This window comes from Schistocerca cancellata, chromosome 6 (genome assembly GCF_023864275.1).
Source record: "Schistocerca cancellata isolate TAMUIC-IGC-003103 chromosome 6, iqSchCanc2.1, whole genome shotgun sequence".
Lineage (NCBI taxonomy): Eukaryota > Metazoa > Arthropoda > Insecta > Orthoptera > Acrididae > Schistocerca > Schistocerca cancellata.
Window position 1 is genome coordinate 110,740,878 of NC_064631.1, and position 20,409 is coordinate 110,761,286.

The 20,409-nt window shown below is 39.6% G+C and overlaps 1 protein-coding gene across 1 annotated transcript in view; it reads left to right on the forward strand.

Annotated features, from left to right (window-relative positions):
• Window positions 1–19,986, forward strand: part of LOC126191048 (DNA methyltransferase 1-associated protein 1) — a 127,192-nt gene extending 107,206 nt beyond the window's left edge. Inside the window, exons 4-9 of the mRNA XM_049931760.1 lie at window positions 736–954; window positions 1,052–1,159; window positions 7,702–7,893; window positions 7,974–8,115; window positions 12,876–13,030; window positions 19,629–19,986. Coding sequence (XP_049787717.1) covers window positions 736–954; window positions 1,052–1,159; window positions 7,702–7,893; window positions 7,974–8,115; window positions 12,876–13,030; window positions 19,629–19,775 — 963 coding nt within the window. The 3' untranslated portion in view covers window positions 19,776–19,986. The remainder of the gene's footprint in view (window positions 1–735; window positions 955–1,051; window positions 1,160–7,701; window positions 7,894–7,973; window positions 8,116–12,875; window positions 13,031–19,628) is intronic.
• The last annotated feature ends 423 nt before the right edge of the window (window positions 19,987–20,409 follow it).

Here is a 20,409-nt window from a genome sequence, read left to right on the forward strand (position 1 = left end):
AGCTTCAAGGCAGGGATAAGAAGAATGCCTATTGCAAGCAGTCCTTTCACCTGGTAGGCCATCCAAACATGCCTCCAAGTATGACTCAAACTTTCAATGTCACTTATGATTTGTGTGTAAAACCAGTGACAGTGGAAGTTTACGTTGGTCCTGGATATGTGTTCAGATAGTCCCACTTCTTAAGGTGATAGTTCCCAATAAACAGTAAATAAGTGTCCAAAACCTGGTCTGGGTCACATGTCAAGTTGTATTAGATTAATAAGATTGTGACAACTATGTTAGTGAACTAATTTAATTGATTTGAGTGGGTACCATAGACAGTACTTCTTGACATAAAAATATGATGATGCCTATTGTGATTCAGTCCTCGATTGTGGCCTCATGTGGTAGCTTTTTGGAAGAGCACAAGAGAGGAACTGTGAGATTAATGCTCTGAACTAGTTGTGAAATGTGCTTGGATGGTTCATTTGGTAAGAGTGATAATGACAAAGGCTAAAGTCCCTAGTCCAGCACACACCTTTAATCTAGCACAATGCCTCATGATAGCCTTCACATCATTTCTGAGCTAGTCCAGCACACACCTTTAATCTAGCACAATGCCTCATGATAGCCTTCACATCATCTCTGAGCTACAGCTTCATTCTACCTTATAACTTGACCATTGCTCTGTTGTTTTATACAAAAGTCATGCACTTTCTGATTTACTGTGAATTTCTTTAGTATTTCCTTTTCTAGAAAGTTCCTGTTCCAACGTACACGGATTCAGAGTACCTACATTATTTACATAGTGAATCATGGAGCCGCCAGGAAACTGACCACCTGTTTGATTTATGTAGGCGATTTGATTTAAGGTTTATTGTGATGAAAGACCGATGGGATCGCACTCGCTTTGGTGATAGAAGTGTTGAAGATCTAAAAGAGCGCTACTATGAAGTCTGTGCAATTCTTACCAGGGTATGTTCATTGTTCATGATTCTTCATTTTGAAATTATAATTGTTTCTTCTGTAGAGTTAACAGATTTATATGTTCTTACCTATACCACTCATTCAGGTGCGGGCCAGTTCAAGTGCAGAAGCAAAAGTTTACGTGTTTGATGCAGACCACGAACGGCGAAGGAAGGAACAGCTGCGGCGGCTTTTTGAAAGAACACCTGAACAGGTAAAAATTTGTCTTAGAAGCATTATAAATACTCTGTATGTTCTGTAACAACATATTGACTTTCCAGTCACATTTACATATTATTAACTTCACAGTTGAAGTGAGGGTGTTAGGAAATTAAAGTTGAGTGCTTTGAGTGAGGCTCAGTGAGTTCACTCAGCAGCAGTATGAAGGCTCATTTCTCAATTGTTTACCATTGTGAATGCTGCTTCCTAACAGATAATGCAGAAGTATGAGAAGCCATTGCACTTGTAACCATTTTTTATTAATTCTGTATTTTGTCATAATTTTCTTGCTTTTCTATACACTGTGGGACATATTTTAACAACTAGCTGGCTCTGCAAAAATCATTTTTGTCATTGTGGGGTGGTTTCTTAATGAAACATGTTTTGCCTGCTCATATTAGGCATCTTAATTGTATTCTGCAGTTTGATAGAAATGTGTTTTTCAGTTTGTGAGCAAACACTGTAATGAATAGAGACAAATAGTCTCTATTGACATGAGACGTTAAGTGATGGATAGCCATACAAACAAGGCATTGGACAGTGAGTGAATACAGTCAGACCACAGAGGTGATAGAATGTGTGCTCTGAAAGAGAATGCATTTAGTGTGAAAGAAGCTATTTGCCTACTCTTCTCTCTCAACTACGTAGCAGCTAAAGTAGCAGGATTGAGGATCACAGTTATCAAAACGAGATTTGTTGACCAAAATCTGATAGGCATTCTTCTCAATTTCCCTGAATAGATAGCTCTATCGTTAGTAGGTATCATGCAATAAACCACATATGCACAAAATGTGGATAAGCTTCTCAACTCTGTCAGAGCAGCATGTACAAAATAAAATCAGTGTTATTTAATTTTAGACAATGAAGTACCATAGTAAGACCAACCATATTGTATATTTCAGAATGATCTAAAAGAGGCAGAGTGGAAAATGATAACTGAAAGACTGAAATATACTAAAAAAAAAGTGGGACCTATTAAAAGGAAACAGTTACACAATTTGACACAGCAAGAATTGGTTCAGTTAAATAGAGCATTATAACAGAAATGAGAAAGAGGATACAGTATGTCGCATTTTATATGTTAGTTTTCGTTATATTGTATTCATCGCAGGTGCATATGGAATAACCAAACAGACACTGGACACATATTTTGTACGCCAGAAGTTTAAATACTCATTGTGCCATACAGTTTTAATTTGTTCACTTTGTTATGTTTGATAGAGAGTCATAGTAAGTACACTTTTTAACAATACATTTTATTATCCAGATTTAATTTTTTTATTGTGTAAATCAGAGAGAGCAATTGCCAGGATCACTTGTTTGAAAAGGACAGTTGGTTTACTCCCTCCTTTTATGTCCTTGCAAGGTGACAAGGATACAGGAAGTAAACAGCAATTCCCAGTAACATTTGCAAGAGTTTATTGCACGGTGGTTAACATCTGGTATCACAGACTGAAGGGTTTACCGGAACTGTTACAAACACAATGTAATGCTCTGATGTGTGCACAGCTGATGCCTGGTGATGCTCGGCAAGGCACAGCAGCTGCCTGGTGATTGGTGTTGCAGTGAGACTAACTGTGTGAGCGGCCTGATGAGGGCAATTGATGCTGTGGCAAGAGAGGTGTGCAGGCACCTAGTGAGACAAACAGTGTCTATAGCCCAAAGAGCCATCAAGGCCGTGACAGGTACTGGCAGTCTCTGGTGAGGCAGCTCTCAATCAGCAGTGACAAACTGGGGTGCAGTGGAGCTGACAGCCCTGTGAAGGTAGTGGTGGCAGCTGGGAGGTAACTCTTAACCAACGGTATCACCTGAGACGTCAGGATACCAATGGAGTGTGCAGTCTTAGGAGCTAGTGAGCTGGCAACGATGTCATCAGCTCTTGGGGACTGATGGAAGTAACAACTTGACCAGCAGTGGCCCATGATATGGATGAGCCAGTGAGACAGATGGTGAAAATCTGACTGATGGTCCAAAAGTGGCGAGCATAATTGCCCAGAGCTGGAGAATCTACTGCCTGGTAGTGGCCTCATTGTGAGTTATAAAGGCAGGCAGGTTGATATTTGCATAATTATGTGATTGATCGCAGTGGTACTACAGACAGTGTGTACTGGATGAAAAAGTTGTTTCGCAATCGCAGTGCCACTATAGGCTGTGTGTGCGCAGTTTAGCGTGAAACTAGTGCTTCTAACAGGGAAATACGTGTGGCTCAGTTATGAGACAACCCACAGGATGTGAGGTAATGTTGGTGGTTGTAGTGGCCTGTTTAATGGCCAGCTACAATAGCCCACCTCCTTAGGAGGAGATGGCAGGGCCGAGATAGCAGAGCCATCTTGGCCAAAATGAAAGAGAAAGAAGGAGAGAAGAAGTCAGAGACGCGAACCTAGGCAAACTGGGCATTAGGAGCACCAAAATGGGATAAGGAAAGGATGGGCCAGAAGATTGTTAGTTCCTGCAGGAAGTGAAGGCTAGATTGATGGTGATGGCGACAGCCATCTAGTAACAAGGGCTTGCAAAAAAATATGCAAAACAGTACATGCTATGATAAACAGAGAAGCATGTCAGGGGCAACACCAATAACAAGCACCACTGAAAATAAGAATAGCATGACACCTATGCATCCAGAAAAGAAGCATGTGCTGGAAACACAATTTACTTCACAAGGTGGACGACAGGTGCTGGGTGTGGAAGTGCCGAAGAGACACAGAAGAATGCTAGAATGGACTGAACGGCGTCCTGTGACGCGGGAAACAGAGAGACAGCATTGGCAGGCCATCAGCGACCAATGGGAGACTAGCTCGACTAACAGCTACCACCTGAAACACAGTAATGCCTGGGAGCCATGTAAGTATTTGAAGGGTCAGTAGCAGCCAGTGGGAGCAAGGAGCTCAGCCATCAGTGGCTGCTGGAGATGTGAAGGTACTAACAGGATGTCAGCACAGCAGCAAGGCGTACATTGAGACACTGGTGGCGTGGCCAGATGCCAATAGGCCAGTGGGACATCAGCTGGGACACTAGTGGGCTCAGCCAAAAGCAGATGGACCATTGGGACATTGATCAGATGTCTGCAGCTGCCATGAGGTTGACTTGACAAACATGAGTGCTGGAGTCACGATGATGTTGACTGGCTCAGCCAGGAGGACACAGCAGCAGCCACGTCCAGATGTAAGCTGCCTGATGAAGATGCTGGGGTTGCTGGAACAACCACTTTACCAGCTGTGTCTGTACAGTGCCGGTCGCACAGGACAGTGGCCGCAGATGAGGCGATGTGTGTGGGATCACATTGCCTGGTTTTGACTGAAGGTGGACAAACTGCTAGTGATAGCCTTGAGGACGATGAAACCTGTGGGATATAGGGAAGTGACAGCCGAAGGAAGCATGGCTAAACCAGTGGCGGCTGCCAGAGGGAGGACACAGTTTTCTGGATGACAGGCTTCAGCAGTGGAGGGGAGCATGGCTCAACATGTAACAGCTGCTGGTGATGACTGGGTCTCTGGAAACTCTGTCCATCAGCAGCCGAGCAAAAAAAGTCACTATCCACAGCAGCCACCGGACACATCTCTCAAATGTTGGGCATCGGCAACCGAGGAGAGTGGCAGCAGCTGGCAGGACGACAGGTGTTTGGTTCGCGAGGCAGGCAGATGCCCCGAGTGAGACAAGATGTGTTAATTCATTGAGACAAGATGTTTGATTATTAGTTGACAGCCATACCTGCAACTGATGTATTGTGGCAGAGCTGGAACACCTCATCACCAGCTTTTATCTTCTTACATAGTGGCAAGATCATAGGAAGTAACCAGGAGTTCCTAGTGAGATCTGGTAGAGTCTGTTGCACAATATTTAACATCTGGTACGATAATATTGTAAGTTCTTCCAGATCTGGTCTGGACCCAGTATAGTGCTATAACATTGAATTGAAATTGTGTGTTACAAAAATTCTCATCTTGTATAACATTCCCTGAAGTCTATGAGGTGTGTCAGAAGTGCTGCTCAGCATCCACTTTTGTTATAACAGCTGTGCTTTTTATCTATAACTTGGCAGTGAATAACCTCCTTCAACAATTACCTTCTTTTTTATACTCATTCTGAGAGAGATAATACAGAATATTTCCATTGTATCTCATTGGGATGTAATGTTACATACTTCAACTTTGTAATGTTACATGCTATTTTACATTTGCAGAAAAGACATTTGTCTGCATCACGTTATATCCTTGTATGTGCTGAATATTAATGTTGTTGTTGTGCCTGAGACAAGCTTGAGTTCTTTCACTATTATGATTATTATTACCCCCTGTCCTGCAGTGATTGCCAGGAGAGAAAAATGTAGGTGGTGATTGATCCATATGAGCTGCAACAGGGAGTGGTGGTAGACTGATGTTCATGTGCACCAAGATGGAAGACAGGGCAGGACAACATTCAATGGAAGTTACATGGCTCGTTCTGGAGCAAGAGGGTTTGCTGTTACATGAAATATAAATCCAAAAGCATGGAAAGAGTATGTCCCAAAAATATTATCCACTTTGGAGTCAGCTACAGCTAGAAAATTTACTGGATTAGCGATTCCTTCACCTTTAGAAAGTGCACACACAAACTTTCTGAAAGTTGCTAATTTTCTCATTAACCCCAGACTTGCGACCAGTCAATGCAAAGACTCCATCTGTTGCAATCGAGGAAAATTTTCACAACAACAATTATGCTTTCTAAGCAAGAAAATTTATTGTCAGCCACAGTTGTCTTGCATTGGAATCAGTCAAGGAGTTCCCCCCACAACATTGAAATCAGTGTCAACACCACTCATGAAAATGGCAATCTGAGTAGCGTCAATTGTAGCATTGCTTTTATCCAGAGCTGAGGAGAAAATAACCCAATCTTTTTCTGTATTTGAACTGCACTTCCATGTCGCTCACAGTTTCTTCAGTACATCTGCAAATGCTTCACATTGACAGAGGAAATACTTTGAGAAGAATGGTTTCAGCTGTACATAAAATTTTTGCAGTATTCACAAAATATTCTTTCAGAAATTATCCATTGCTGAAAGAAAGTGCTGCTTTTGCTCTTTTAAGAGCTATGAGACAGTTCTGTTTCATTTCTGTATCAAATTATTTTCCGCAGTATCCTTTCTTTCAGGAGTGCTAGTTCTGCAAGTTTTGCAGGAGAACTTCAGTAAAGTTTGGAAGGTAGGAGACGAGATACTGGCAGAAGTAAAGCTGTGAGGACCAGGCGTGAGTCATGCTTCGGTAGCTCAGATGGTAGAGCACTTGCCCGCGAAAGGCAAAGGTCCCGAGTTCGAGTCTCAGTCGGGCACACAGTTTTAATCTGCCAGGAAGTTTCATATCAGCGCACAGTCCACTGCAGATTGAAAATCTCATTCTGGCAATATACTCATCCATCCTTACACAACCCCTGCTCCCAATCCCTTACCTCATGGCTCATACCCCTGTAAAAGACCTAGATGCAAGACCTGTCCCATACATCCTCCTACCACCACCTACTTCAGTCCAATCACTAACATCACCTATCCCATCAAAGGCAGGGCTACCTGTGAAACCAGTCACGTGATTTATAAGCTAAGCTGCAACCACTGTGTTGCATTCTATGTAGGCATGATAACCAACAGGCTGTCTGTCCACATGAACGGCCACCAATAAACTGTGACCAAAAAACGAGTGGACCACCCTGTTGCTGAACACGCTGCCAAACATGGTACCCCTCATCTCAGTGACTGCTTCACAGCCTGTGCCATATGGACCCTTCCCACCAACACCAGCTTTTCTGAATTGCGCAGGTGGGAACTTTCCTTGCAATACATCCTACGTTCCCATAACCCTCCTGGCCTCAGCCTTCGTTAGTCACTGTCCTTACCCATCCAGCCCCCTCCCTGATCCCATTCCAGCACTACACAGCCGTCATTTCACCGCCACACCCAGTCTTTTAATTTCTTTTTATTTCTCTCCTCACCTTCTGTCCTGCCCTCTGTCTAAACTCCAACACTCCACTGTCCGCCACTAACCACCATACTATCACTCCCCCTCCCTGACCCAGCCTCCTCCTTACCCCCACCCAGTTGCCACTTCCATCATGCACTGGTGCTGCTGCCCGCAGTGTAGTTTCAGCTCTCTGAGACTGCAGACGTGTGTGCAAGTTGCGTTTGCATGAGTGTGTGTGTGTGTGTGTGTGTGTGTGTGTGTGTGTATGTGTGTCTACTGCTGACAAAGGCCTTAATAGCCGAAAGCTGTGATTGTGTGAATCTTTTTATTGTGCCTATCGCGACTTTCCATCTCCGCTATATGGTGAGTAGCATCCTGGATTTTCCATTGTTCAATTCGAAGTAGAGTTAAACCTGGCCTGTCTTTCCCTAGGTGGCAGGTCATTTATAAATAGGAGTAAATATATAAATAGTAAAATGTGGGAATTTGACATGAAAAATTTTGCTTATTAGATAGTACACTTTGTAAGGTATTGTCTGTTGAGTGTTTTTATAGAAATTTAAAGATCATTAGTTTCATCACTGTACAGTCTGTTTTTGTACATGTGCAGATAGAGGAGGAACAAACTCTTTTGAATGAACTGCGGAAGATTGAAGCAAGAAAGAAGGAAAGAGAAAAGAAACAACAAGATCTTCAAAAATTAATAACAGCTGCTGACAGCCAGTCAGATGTCCGGCGAACAGAAAAGAAAATAACAAAAAAAAAGCTGACTCATCAAATGAGGCCGAGGCTAGATGCTAATGTAAGTGCACGATATAAGAGCGTATATACGTATGTTGCAAAAATAGTGCTTTTGGAATTATTCTCTGATGTATGTTACAGATGGTGGAAACTGCAGGAATAAAATTCCCTGATTACAAGGGTAGTGGTGTGTCTCTGCGTTCCCAGCGTATGAAGCTACCAGCAAACATTGGCCAGAAGAAAACTAAAGCTATTGAGCAGCTGCTTCATGAACTTCACATTGGTATTGTAACATTAGATGTAGTACAAACAAGCATTTTGTTTACTGGCTTTTCCAGAAACTGTAATGTTAACCTGTTTATCATGATGTCACATAATGCATGCTAGTGAGGTGATGTCTCTTCTCATCATAGTGCAGGAATAGTAAAATTTAAATGTCTGAGAAAATTGTTGTAATACAATATAGTATTTTCACAATACTTTTCTGCATAGAAATTAAAGTAATTCATTGCAAGGGGTAGTACATTTTCCCACTACATTTTTATTTATAATATTAATTTTATCAGAAGCAAATTCAATTGAGAAAACTAATAAATTATGAGACAGAATTGCTGGCCAGTACATATCTTCAGAAGACGAAATACTTGGTTCAACCAATAAAAACGTGTAAAAGCAAAGTAATGATAGAATCCTAGCTTTTGGAACTGTTAGACTGACTTCACTCCTTCCCGTGTTGTCAAAAATTTTTGAGACAGCAACTTACAACAGAATACTGAACCATCTTTCTGAGAATAACCTTTTAACAACAGCCCTGTTTGGCTTCTGTAATGTGTTCTCTTGTGTGAATGTGATTTATGAACCCACAAAAGCAATTCTAGCAGATACAAACAACAAAAATTACACTGTTGTCATTATCTGTGGTCTTGCCAAGACCTTTGACTGTAAAGGCCAGGGGTTCACTGTGTAGCGCTTCACATTTTTAGACATTTGGGCCTACCCATACAGCTTATTCACTTGATGGAACCTGCTGAGGTGGTGGAAAGGGGGGGGGGGAGTTACAGTATGAGGGGAATAATTTTCACCATCTTGCTCAGTGCTGACAACACACAGATTTTGCATCAAGCTGATCAACTTCTATGTATGATAGAAAAGTGACACACACACAAGTAAAAAGGTTACGTGGAAGCATTTTTTACAGTCATTCATGTTCTTACGTGTTATTTATTTGTAGCAAATAATATGAAATAAAATGAAATAAATGCAAATGTAAGAGAGCAATGACTAGTGACAGGAAAATCATTTTATTTTATCACCATATTTGGTGCTATTTTTTTCTATTTCAGTTTTTTTTCCCCCCGATTTCAGTGCCATTTTGTAACTAATTTACCCCCACCCCTCCCCACTCTCAGTGTTATTTTTTTTTCCCCAATTTCCAAGTTAATTTCCTTGTTATTTTTTTCAAGTTTCAGTGCAGTTTTTTTTCCCTGCCAACTTTGGTGCATTTCTGTAAATTAAGGTTTATTTTTGCCAAATTTGCTGTTATTTCAGGGCTTTTTTGGCCAATGTTTTGAAACATTGAATATTTTTTGCCATATTCAGTGTGACTTTTATGCCAAATTCTAATTTCACTGTTATTTTTCCACCAAATTTGGTCTTTTTTTGACAAACTCGGTGTTATATTTTTTCTTTTTGTGTTTGTTTTTTCCTGTTTGGTGATATTTTTTGGCACATTCGGTGTTTTTTTCTATGTATTCAGTGTTTTTGTACTAATAACACTGTTATTTTTGGCCTCTTTTCAAGCTGTTTTCAAAGTCACATTATAGCTTTTTAAGATTATACATGAACTTCAAACTCGAGGTGGAAGAAGGCAAAATAGAATTTCACCATTCAGTAACCATCAGTTAAGAATATTGGTAAATTGTCCTCAAATTTACTACACTTTTTATAAGGGAGAACGACAAATTTCATAATATTTCGCAAAAATTTCCAATTTCGTCATATTTCTCTAAAACAGACAATGTTATGTTATCATTTTCGTGAAAATTTAATGTCCCTAGGAATGACATTTACAGTATTTACTGATAAAAGTATTTATTAAACTTTTACATCACAAGTAAAATAAACCAGTTGTGCAAGAGACACGTAAACTGAATATGAAGTACAAAAAATTAGAGTGCAAAAAGCAAAAAAATTCAGACTCGAATCAAATTTTTATGGTAAATTAGACTTCAAAATCAGCAAGTCAGTTTTCATATTTGGATTCTGATCAAAGAACTTTACGTGTTTCAGTAGGAGACATGTTGCTGTTTATCTGGCTCGATTGAACTCAATGTAGCTCCCAAGTCTGTTTCTCTATTTATTTTTATCGTACAACTCAGGAAACCCAGTTTCACACATGTAAGTAGTAAGAAACGGCACCAATAATCAGACTGCTTATTTCAAAAGAGGGTAATCTGTTTTTATTCACTCCCAAAAAAAGGGGAGTTTTCATTTTGAAAGCATCTGCCACTGAACTGTTGTTAGCCATTTCAATTAAAGCTTCTTTTATTATTACTTTTTTGCTACTTTTTCTGTTGATGGATTTCTTACCCAGTCACATTTTGTGTAATTTACAGGTAAGTAGTTCTCAAAACTTTTTTGAATGATCTCTAAATGTGTGATAATGTCCCAAACTAAATCTTTCATGGGAGCTAGTTCATTGTCTTCCAAAACTGATGTAAAAGAAGAGAATGTGAAAAAGGTATTGTTCAGTACTTGTCATCTAAAAGGAATCGCCTCTCTTTCAGAAGACAGTATTTTGTTATTGCTAAAAAAGCTGTTGTGCCTTGTCCGTGTAGGCCCATATTCAAAATGCGAAGCCTGTCAAAGATACATTACACATATACTAATTTTATCAGTCAATTTTCTCACTATCATTTTAAGTTTAAAAATAAGGTAATGTAAATTAATAATTTTACTTATTTCAGTATGTGTTTTGTTTACTTGTATGCATACTACCTGCAATATCCTTGCATACCACCAGTGGTGCAAGTACCACTGTCTGGGAACCCATAGTGTAGATGATAGAATTCTGATAGGGAAATGCAAATAGTATAGCATTAAAGGTCTTTCCCTTGTATGAATGGAGTCATAAACTATCAGTAGAAAAGCAAGGGTCACATCAGATATAATAGGAATACGATTGAATTCAAATTGGTGAAACATTAAATATGGTGTGTTGCAAGGTTTAGTGCTTGGCCTGCTCCTGTTTTTGATCTACGTAAATAATTTATAAAAGACAATGGAGGACTCACCAAAAACTGGAATGTTCACTAACGACACAAATATATTGATCAAAGGTCCATACAAATTCATATCAGACACAGCCAGGAGGATAATGGAACAATCTTACAACCGGTTCACAGCCAACATTTTAATCCTTAATATTGCAAAACTCTTATTATGCTATTCCAAACAAATAAATATGACTTACAGGTACTAGAAGTAGAGAACAAGGGGCTTACACTGAGTACCAGTATGTGAAGTTCTTGGGCATCAAGATGAGTGTTAAACTAAGGTGGTGCCAGCATGTGGTCAAGTTAACCAAAAAGTTCAGTTCTAGCAGCTTTGCACTCAAAAGTCTTCTCTCACAGTGTTGTTAGCATATTTTGCACGTTTTTGCTCAATTCTGTCCTATGCAGCAATCTTCAAGGGCATTGCAGTGAAGGTGGATAAAAAATATTTATTCTGCAGAAGCATAAAGTAAGAATATTGTGTGAAGTTGATAACTAAACACCTTGTAGCAGACTTACATTTACATGCCAGTACACATACTCCCAAACAGTGTTTGTGGTTAATATGAAAAAGATTACTGTCACTATACTAGAAGTAGAAATAATTTCCATATAGACTGCATCCCCCTCTAGGGTTAAGAATGGAGTCTTATGTTCCAGTACAGAAGTCTGTAACACATTGCCAGTGGGCATATGATAGAAAATTCAAAATCCCCAAATACTTAAAACACAAAGTAAAATAATACCTCATTAGCCATTACTTCTACAATCTGTCTGAATTCTTGGATTCAGGAATTTAAATTCTGCCTAACCCTAATATTTCTATCAGACAGATTCTAATATTGCCAGTATGTACAAAGCTGATAGTGATCTGTGCAAAGTTAAAATGCTTTGTGTGAAGTATTAGGTCAGCATTTGTCAAACTTGCTGCTTATGTACTGATCTTATTATTCATGCAGAACCTACATAAATTAGTAATTTATGAGCCCTCAATGGACCAGCCATAGTAAGGGTGTGGTAAGTTAGCTGTCAGCCCCCAAAAACTGATTGTTTAAAAGTTGACACTATTCAAAACACTTTGTGTTGAATGTTTTTTGTTTTGCAAGGGTACCACATGCCAGTCAAGATTTTTGTAATTTTTTTACATTTATGATGCATGAGGTTCAAAACTCAAAAATACCTCCTCCAAAGCCATTCAATGCAATTGTCAAAAATTCTTGAGAAAATGGACTTTTTAATTTTTCCAGTCACATTTAATATACTAAAATAAGATGAATGTACAAATGTGAGCAGTGTGACTCTGTGGTAGAGTGTTTGCTCACTGTGCGGGGGGCCTGTGTTCAATTCCAGGTGGAATCAATATTTTTATTTTTTTCCATTCGGTTGAAACACTAATGTCATTTAAGTATAAAATTCATTAATTATATGCTAATTAAACTTCAGACTATTTGGGCATAGCTTCTGCAATCTTATACAGTGCTCCAAAGCCCAACCTTTTCATTTACTAAGTGTACACACTATTACAAATGGAGACATCTTTCTGCATTGGCGTTGTTTCTGTGTAGCCTAATATTTGGTAAGACAGTACTATGTATTAAGTATCGCATATGATGTATCCTGCCTTTCCCAGCACACACATTTTCCCATTTTTTTTTATTCTACCTCCACAAAAGACACACATTTCTAAATGTTTGAAATTCTCCGCTTACTTTTCAGTTTGCACTTGTATATTCTATTCTTGTCACATGTATTATTATGTTATATGTTGCAGAATTAAACCCCATGCCAACAGAAGACATTTGCCAACATTTTAATGAATTGCGTAGTGATATGGTTCTTCTGTATGAATTAAAAATGGCACTAGCAACATGTGAATTTGAACTGCAAACACTTCGTCATCAGTATGAAGCCCTCAATCCAGGAAAGGTTAGTACTCCACAAATAATTCATCATCATCATCATCATCATAATTGTTATTATTATTATTATTATTATTATTATTATTATTTCAGAGTTTGTGTTTGTCAAAACCATTAAATTATGTCTTTTTTGAAAATGACAATGGCCAGAAGAAAATAAGAGAAATACTTTCTACAAAAGAAGTGACAACAAGATGACAAAGCCTTTTCCTTTATTTCAGGAAAAGGTTCTTCACATAATACTATATAGTGCAGTTTGTTTCAATAGCTATAAATTTTCAATAGAAATAGCTTTGATTTTATTTATATCAAGAGGAGAATGTACTTGAGAAGACTCAAGAGTCCTACTTTTGGGGTAGACATCATAGAATTCACTAACTGAAAACTCCCCACTCATCAATAGCCTCCTAAATAAATAAAAAACTTAGATTCAAAATGAACGATTTAAAGCTAGGAACCAAGGGAACCTTCATATAGCATCATAGACAAAAGGACTGAAGAAAATGGGGTTAGTCACAATTGTAGTACCAGTTTCACTTTCACAGTAAAATCTTACTGTGTATGTGAGACCTTGTATCACATTTTGTATCCTGTCCACATCTTGTGGCTCCATGCTAAATATCATGTGGGTTATTTCAAAAGTTCTGCATTTATTTTACAAAACAAAATACCTGTACAGGCCTTCAACATAATCTCCATTGGTGCTTGTGACAGCTTCCCAACATTTTGGCTACTTCGGTATTCTGGGTAGTGCACCTTCATTGTTGAGCTGTCTGGTTACTTGGGAATCTTCAACAGTTGTACCAGAATGTTTTCCATAGACTTGTTGCTTCAATTTGGGAATCAAATCAAAGTCTGGTGGTCTCTTATCAGAACTGTATGGTGGATGGGGAAATATTTCCGATCCATATATTTTGAGCACTTCTCTCACTGGAAGGGCAATATACGGTCTCGCATTATCATGTAAAATGAGGACACCAGCTGCAAACATGTAAGGCCTTCTTTGACAACTTTTTAGGCATGAAACATTTTCCAGTATGCGCATGTTACATCCCCTGTGGTGCTTCCTTTGTAGCTACGACTCCATTCATGTCATACCAAAAGATCGTTATCAGTTTCACCTTTGAAATTTTTTTGGGCATGGAGAGTCAGAACATTTCCATTGCGATGACTGAGACTTCAGTTCTGGCGCAAAATTTTGTATCCACGTTTTATCGAGTGCAACAATCCTTTTCAGAAACTGTTCTCCTTCCATTGAATAAGGCTACAACTTTTTCTCTCTTCAACTTTTCAAGTATGAGTCTGTAAACTGAAGTGACAGACATTCTGGCATTGTATGCAATTGCCTCATGTTTCTCATCAATCCTCTCTCAAAGTGTCATTAACAATAGCATGAGAGGTGTAGTCTGTTGCATTGATGGTCATCTGGTTTTGGGTTGTCCTCAGTGTTTACCCGATCATTCTTGGAAATGAGCAGGCCACTAAGGCCCTGTCCTACATGAGTGACAGAAGTGAGCAACAGGTTCAGGCTACAAAACACAACCGCAGGTGTAGTTACGGAAGTGTCCTACGTGAGCGACATCTGTGTCGCTGCCTATCTCCCGCTGCAGCTGGCGACGTTTGAATTCAAACACGTTTGAAGCTTGTTGCTGCAGCACGCGCGACATAGAGCGACAGCCATGTGTCATCTCGGCACAGCAGTGGAGCGGACATGATGACAGCTATGAATTACTTAACATCCGATTTTAAGAAAACTATTTGGTGAAAAAATTCGATTCTTCAGCAACCTATAGCTTGATATCTTTAAACGATAAAGGTCTAAATTTATTTTTGTTATTCGTCATCATTACTGTGCTGCACAAAATTGAGTATATGACTGCACAAAATTTTTAAGAATTTGCAGAGGTAAAATCACATTGTGTAGACTTTCTGTATAGTTCATTTAAAGCCATACATTATTGCATATGAAATGTAACCAATGTATGTAAATTGTATTTAAAGTTGAGACCGGAATGATCTCTCTCTTCATTCTTGAGATATTGGTTGTTGTATCTGCGGACGGGTCGCTCGTGGCACGTCCGAACCTTTCCTTTAGGAATCAAGTGGTCGTAAAAATCATCATATCTCATAAAAGGTTCAAGACATCGAAACGACAAATTTTGGAAATGACAGCTCACAGATATGACTATTTTATCACATGATTAACATTCAATACGTTTTTGTAAATGCGTGAGCAGAGCAAAAACAAGACTCCCCATAACTTACACCATGAGATTTTGTCCAAATTTTCATAGCCAAACAAAGGGAGAGAAATAGGTAAACGGTGTATAAAAGTGACCATCATGAGGTCTAGTTTGGCATGAAAATATTTTAACTGCTTGAAAGTAATCTGAGTAAGCAAAGAAAACTTAATTAATAATCTGAGGAAAATTGAAGTATTACACAAAAAGCTGCTGCCAAGATATGTAAATGAAGTTTCAAAAATTTCATCCGTTCAGAACCTAGCTATTTGCACATAAAAAGATACATTGGTGCGGTATTTAAATGTCAAAAAGGCTTCCTTCGAATCAAGTATGGTAGGAAGGCAAATGAGGAGTCAGTAAGATCATGCTTTTTGAATAAAATTTGAAATTAAAAAATGAAAGAAATCAGTCAAATATTTAATGAATTGATTTGTGTAAAAAAAAAAAAAAGTAGATCAGAGAAATGGTCTGCGTGCCTTTGAATGATGGTCGAAATCATGAACTGAAAATGAGGTCCACCAAAAATTTCCCTAATGTTTTTTATTTCATACTTTCAGACAAATCATTACACAAAATGTTTGACTTCCTCTTCAAAAATCTTGTAAGCTTTACTTTTACAGACTATTTAGAGTAATTGAAACACTTTGCCTTAACATTGACTGCTGATGAATTATGCTCGCAACATCAAATATCTGTAAAATTTCATGGTTCATTGTAATTTACTAGGAACTAAATGTGTGTGATTTTTAAGGTCTTGCCAAAGAACTTGATCTTCACATCTATTCCAGTGTTCTTTGGCAAGACCTTAAAAATATACTGAGCAATGCAATGTGAACAGTATACATAAAACTTAGTATACAGAATTGTAACTGTGTCAGTAAAAATATTCTAGGCGCTCAGTCCGGAGCCGCGCAACTGCTACGGTCGCAGGTTCGAATCCTGCCTCAGGCATGGATGTGTGTGATGTCCTTAGGTTAGTTAGGTTTAAGTAGTTCTAAGTTCTAGGGGACTGATGACCACAGATGTTAAGTCCCATAGTGCTCAGAGCCATTTGAACCATCAGTAAAAATATAAAAATGATCCATAATTGAACCCAGGACCTTTTTCTAACACGTAATCATGAACTGCAAACTCTAACTCTACACCACAGCTAGCTGTTGTTTACTGGTATCAATCTGTGTACTTTTTTGTATTTATCGTAGTTAGTCATCCGCATTTATTGGCTGTTAAAAGTTCTTGATCATATTATATATAATAGAAAGAAACATTCCACATGGGAAAAATATATTAAAAAAAGGATGCTGTGACTTACCAAACGGGAAAACGCTGGTAGATCGACACAATAAAAAACACACAAACACACACACAAATATCAAGCTTTCGCAACCCATGGTTGCTTCATCAGGAAAGAGGGAGGAAGAGGGAAAGACAAAAGGATGTGGGTTTTAAGGGAGAGGGCAAGGAGTCATTCCAATCCCGGGAGCGGAAAGACTTACCTTAGGGGGAAAAAGGGACAGGTATACACTCGCACTCGCACGCGCGCTCGCCCACACACACACACACACACACACACACACACACACACACACCACACACCACACACACACATATTTAAAGGCCTTTCCTCGACGTTGACTTCTATCTGCCCAATGGCCAGCTTCACACATCCGTCCACATCAAACCCACCAACAAGCAACAGTACCTCCATTATGGCAGCTGCCACCCATTCCATATCAAATGGTCCCTTCCCTACAGCTTAGGTCTTCGTGGCAAATGAATCTGCTCCAATCCCAAATCCCTGAACCATTACACCAACAACCTGAAAACAGCTTTCGCATCCCGCAACTACCCTCCCGACCTGGTACAGAAGCAGGTAACCAGAGCCACTTCCTCATCCCCTCAAACCCAGAACCTCCCACAGAAGAATCCCAAAAGTGCCCCACTTGTAACAGGATACTTTCTGGGACTGGATTAGACTCTGAATGTGGCTCTCCAGCAGGGATACGACTTCCTCAAATCCTGCCCTGAAATGAGATCCATACTTCATGAAATCTTCCCCACTCCACCAAGAGTGTCTTTCCGCCATCCACCTAACCTTTGTAACCTTTTGGTTCATCCCTATGAAATACCCAAACCACCTTCCCCACCCTCTGGCTCCTACCCTTGTAACTGCCCCTGGTGTAAAACCTGTCCCATGCACCCTTCCACCACCACCTTCTCCTCCAGTCCTGTAACCCGGTAAGTGTACACGATCAAAGGCAGAGCCACGTGTGAAAGCACCCACGTGATTTACCAACTGACCTGCCTACACTGTGAAGCCTTCTATGTGGGAACGACCAGCAACAAACTGTCCATTCGCATGAACGGACACAGGCAGACAATGTTTGTTGGTAATGAGGATCACCCTGTGGCTAAACATGCCTTGGCGCATGGCCAGCACATCTTGGCACAGTGTTACACCATCCGGGTTATGTGGATACTTCCCACTGACACCAACCGATCAGAACTCCAGAGATGGGAACTTGCCCTTCAATATATCCTCTCTTCCCATTACCCACCTGGCCTCAACCTCCGCTAATTTCAAGTTGCCGCCCCTCGTACATCACTTGTCACTTCAACAACATCTTTGCCTCTGTACTTCCGCCTCGACTGACATCTCTGCCCAAATTCTTTGCCTTTACATATGTCTGCTTGTGCCTGTATATGTGCGGATGGATATATATGTGTGTGTGTGTGTGTGTGTGTGTGTGTGTGTGTGTGTGTGTGTGTGTGTGTGTGTGTGCACGCGCGCGCGAGTGTATACCTGTCCCTTTTTCCCCTTAAGGTAAGTCTTTCCGCTCCCGGGATTGGAATGACTCCTTACCCTCTCCCTTAAAATCAACATCCTTTCGTCTTTCCCTCCCCTTCCCTCTTTCCTGATGAAACAACCATGGGTTGCAAAAGCTTGATATTTGTGTGTGTGTTTGTGTTTTTTTTCTATCTACCGGCGCTTTCCCGTTTGGTAAGTAACAGCATTTTTTTAATATATATATTGATGAGAGTATAATGCTCCTCTGCTCATTCAGGTGCATTCGAAGAATTTGTCTGGTAATCTTCGTATTTGATATTTATGAAATTCTCCATGGAGATTCCTCCCTTGTAAGTTTCATGCACAGCATTCCTTTTCACTTTATTTTCTTAAGTAATCCTAATTCTGTAGCCTTACTCTCCAGCTACAGTATTCTACACGTTAGGGATGCTGGTTGGCTCTGAGCAGCCATCTTGAAGCGCAACATGGTTGCTCGCACGCAGTACACCAAAGTTTTCGCCCGATGCTGCTGTTTGTCACTGGAGTGTCGCGTATCCAGAAGACACTCGCTTCTGTCGATCACGTAGGACACAGCCTAAGATAACCTATGATCCACTCCACTAGTCCCACACACCTTTCTCAAAGCGTTGTAAATTTCCAGTGGGTTCTTTCCATGCAGGGATTCGATTTTGATGTAATGCAGGTTACTATGGGTAATCCAAGATAAGTCTGTTTCAGTTTCCATTTTAAGACTGAATCACTCATGACTCAGCCATGCGAACCAGCGAACACATATACAACCATCACGCCTGAAGTCTCGCTCACAACTGACATGAATTTCAACTTTATCACACCATCATAACGCCTGTGCATGCACTGTGTGCAGGACTTTTGAAATGACCTGTGTACCCATTGCAAGTTAATCAGGAAAGCCTCCCAGAAACACAGGTCAATACACAACAAGACAGAATGACTGAGAAAATAATAAAATGCCAGAAATAGATGGAATTTTAAAGTGACAGAAAAGGATTTCGGTATCTCACTGATTTACAGTATGTGAGGCAAAAATTAGTGACATCTGAGGTATGGAAGGAAGAGGCAAATGGCGATGCAGCAGCTGCAGCCAAGGAAAGAAAGGCAGTTGGACAGTCCACAGAATATGAAGAAAAGATAAAATAAATTTTAAAACATTTGAACCATGGTAAAAGATGTGAGAAAGGGAAAAAGAGAATGTACTTGAGGGAAACAAAAAGCCTAAGTTGAGGTCTGGTGGATGGCTGTTGCTTTAAGTTCTTTCACCCCCCCCCCCCCCTCCCAATCTTCTTAACTGTTAACTCTGCCATTTCTAACACTGTAGAATTTGTCCAGTGGAGGCTGCAAGCACAAATTCTAATTACGAATTATTTTCTTGTGAATCTTTCTTGCCATTTGATTTGGATTATCGGATGAAATTTATATGAAGTTCTTGTCCCATAAAAGGAAAAAAAATTAGAACTGCTACACTTATTCATTAAGCTATTTCCATCTGGTACCCATATAGTTGTTTCTAAGTGAAAGTGATGTATATGTTTCAGACTCTCCCTGTACCAAGTGCAATATCTTTAGACTCTGAAGAATCTCGTACACAGAGTGCTGAAGGTGATGCTCCAGCTGTGAAACAGAAGGCAATTTCAGAAGTTATTGATGTAGTAGGTTCACCTGGTACACCAAGTGCACCTTGATTCCATAGCATGTACTTTATATCTTGTATATTTTCTGTAGATTACATTTTTTCTCAAAATGTTTAATTTTGTACTTTTATGATTTATATTTAATTCAAACAATAATAGAGTATAAAAGTAAGAGTGTAAATATTCATTGATCTGCATTTACATAAAAAGTAGAAAATGTCCGATTGTGTAACTTAAACTTCTTTTGTATAAAAAATGGAAAATTAGTAACATGACTTTCTCTTCAGTATTATAAATAAACTGCTCGAAAGTTCTGCAACACCTTCATGACTTTTTGTTGCAGACCCCTTTCTCAATACTTTTTATAGACCACAGCAAATTTATAGGTATAGCCACTTATGTACTGGACATAAAAGAATGCCTGAATTCTCTTTGGAGTGAACCACTGTTCAGTCTGCCACATGTCTCTAAGGGTGATTTCATGCTTCGACAATGTGCTGTCACTTTACGACAGGGGAAGTTGCCCTAAAATTGGCACACACCAGGAATGTAAATTTGTCACACGTTAAGAGTCTGGAGAAAAATAACCAAACTTAAGAAACTTTGAACTGTTCTGCCCTCTCTTCACCTGATGCGAAAATCAATGCACTGTTATTGTAAGAACTAGTCTGTAGAATGTAGCTAC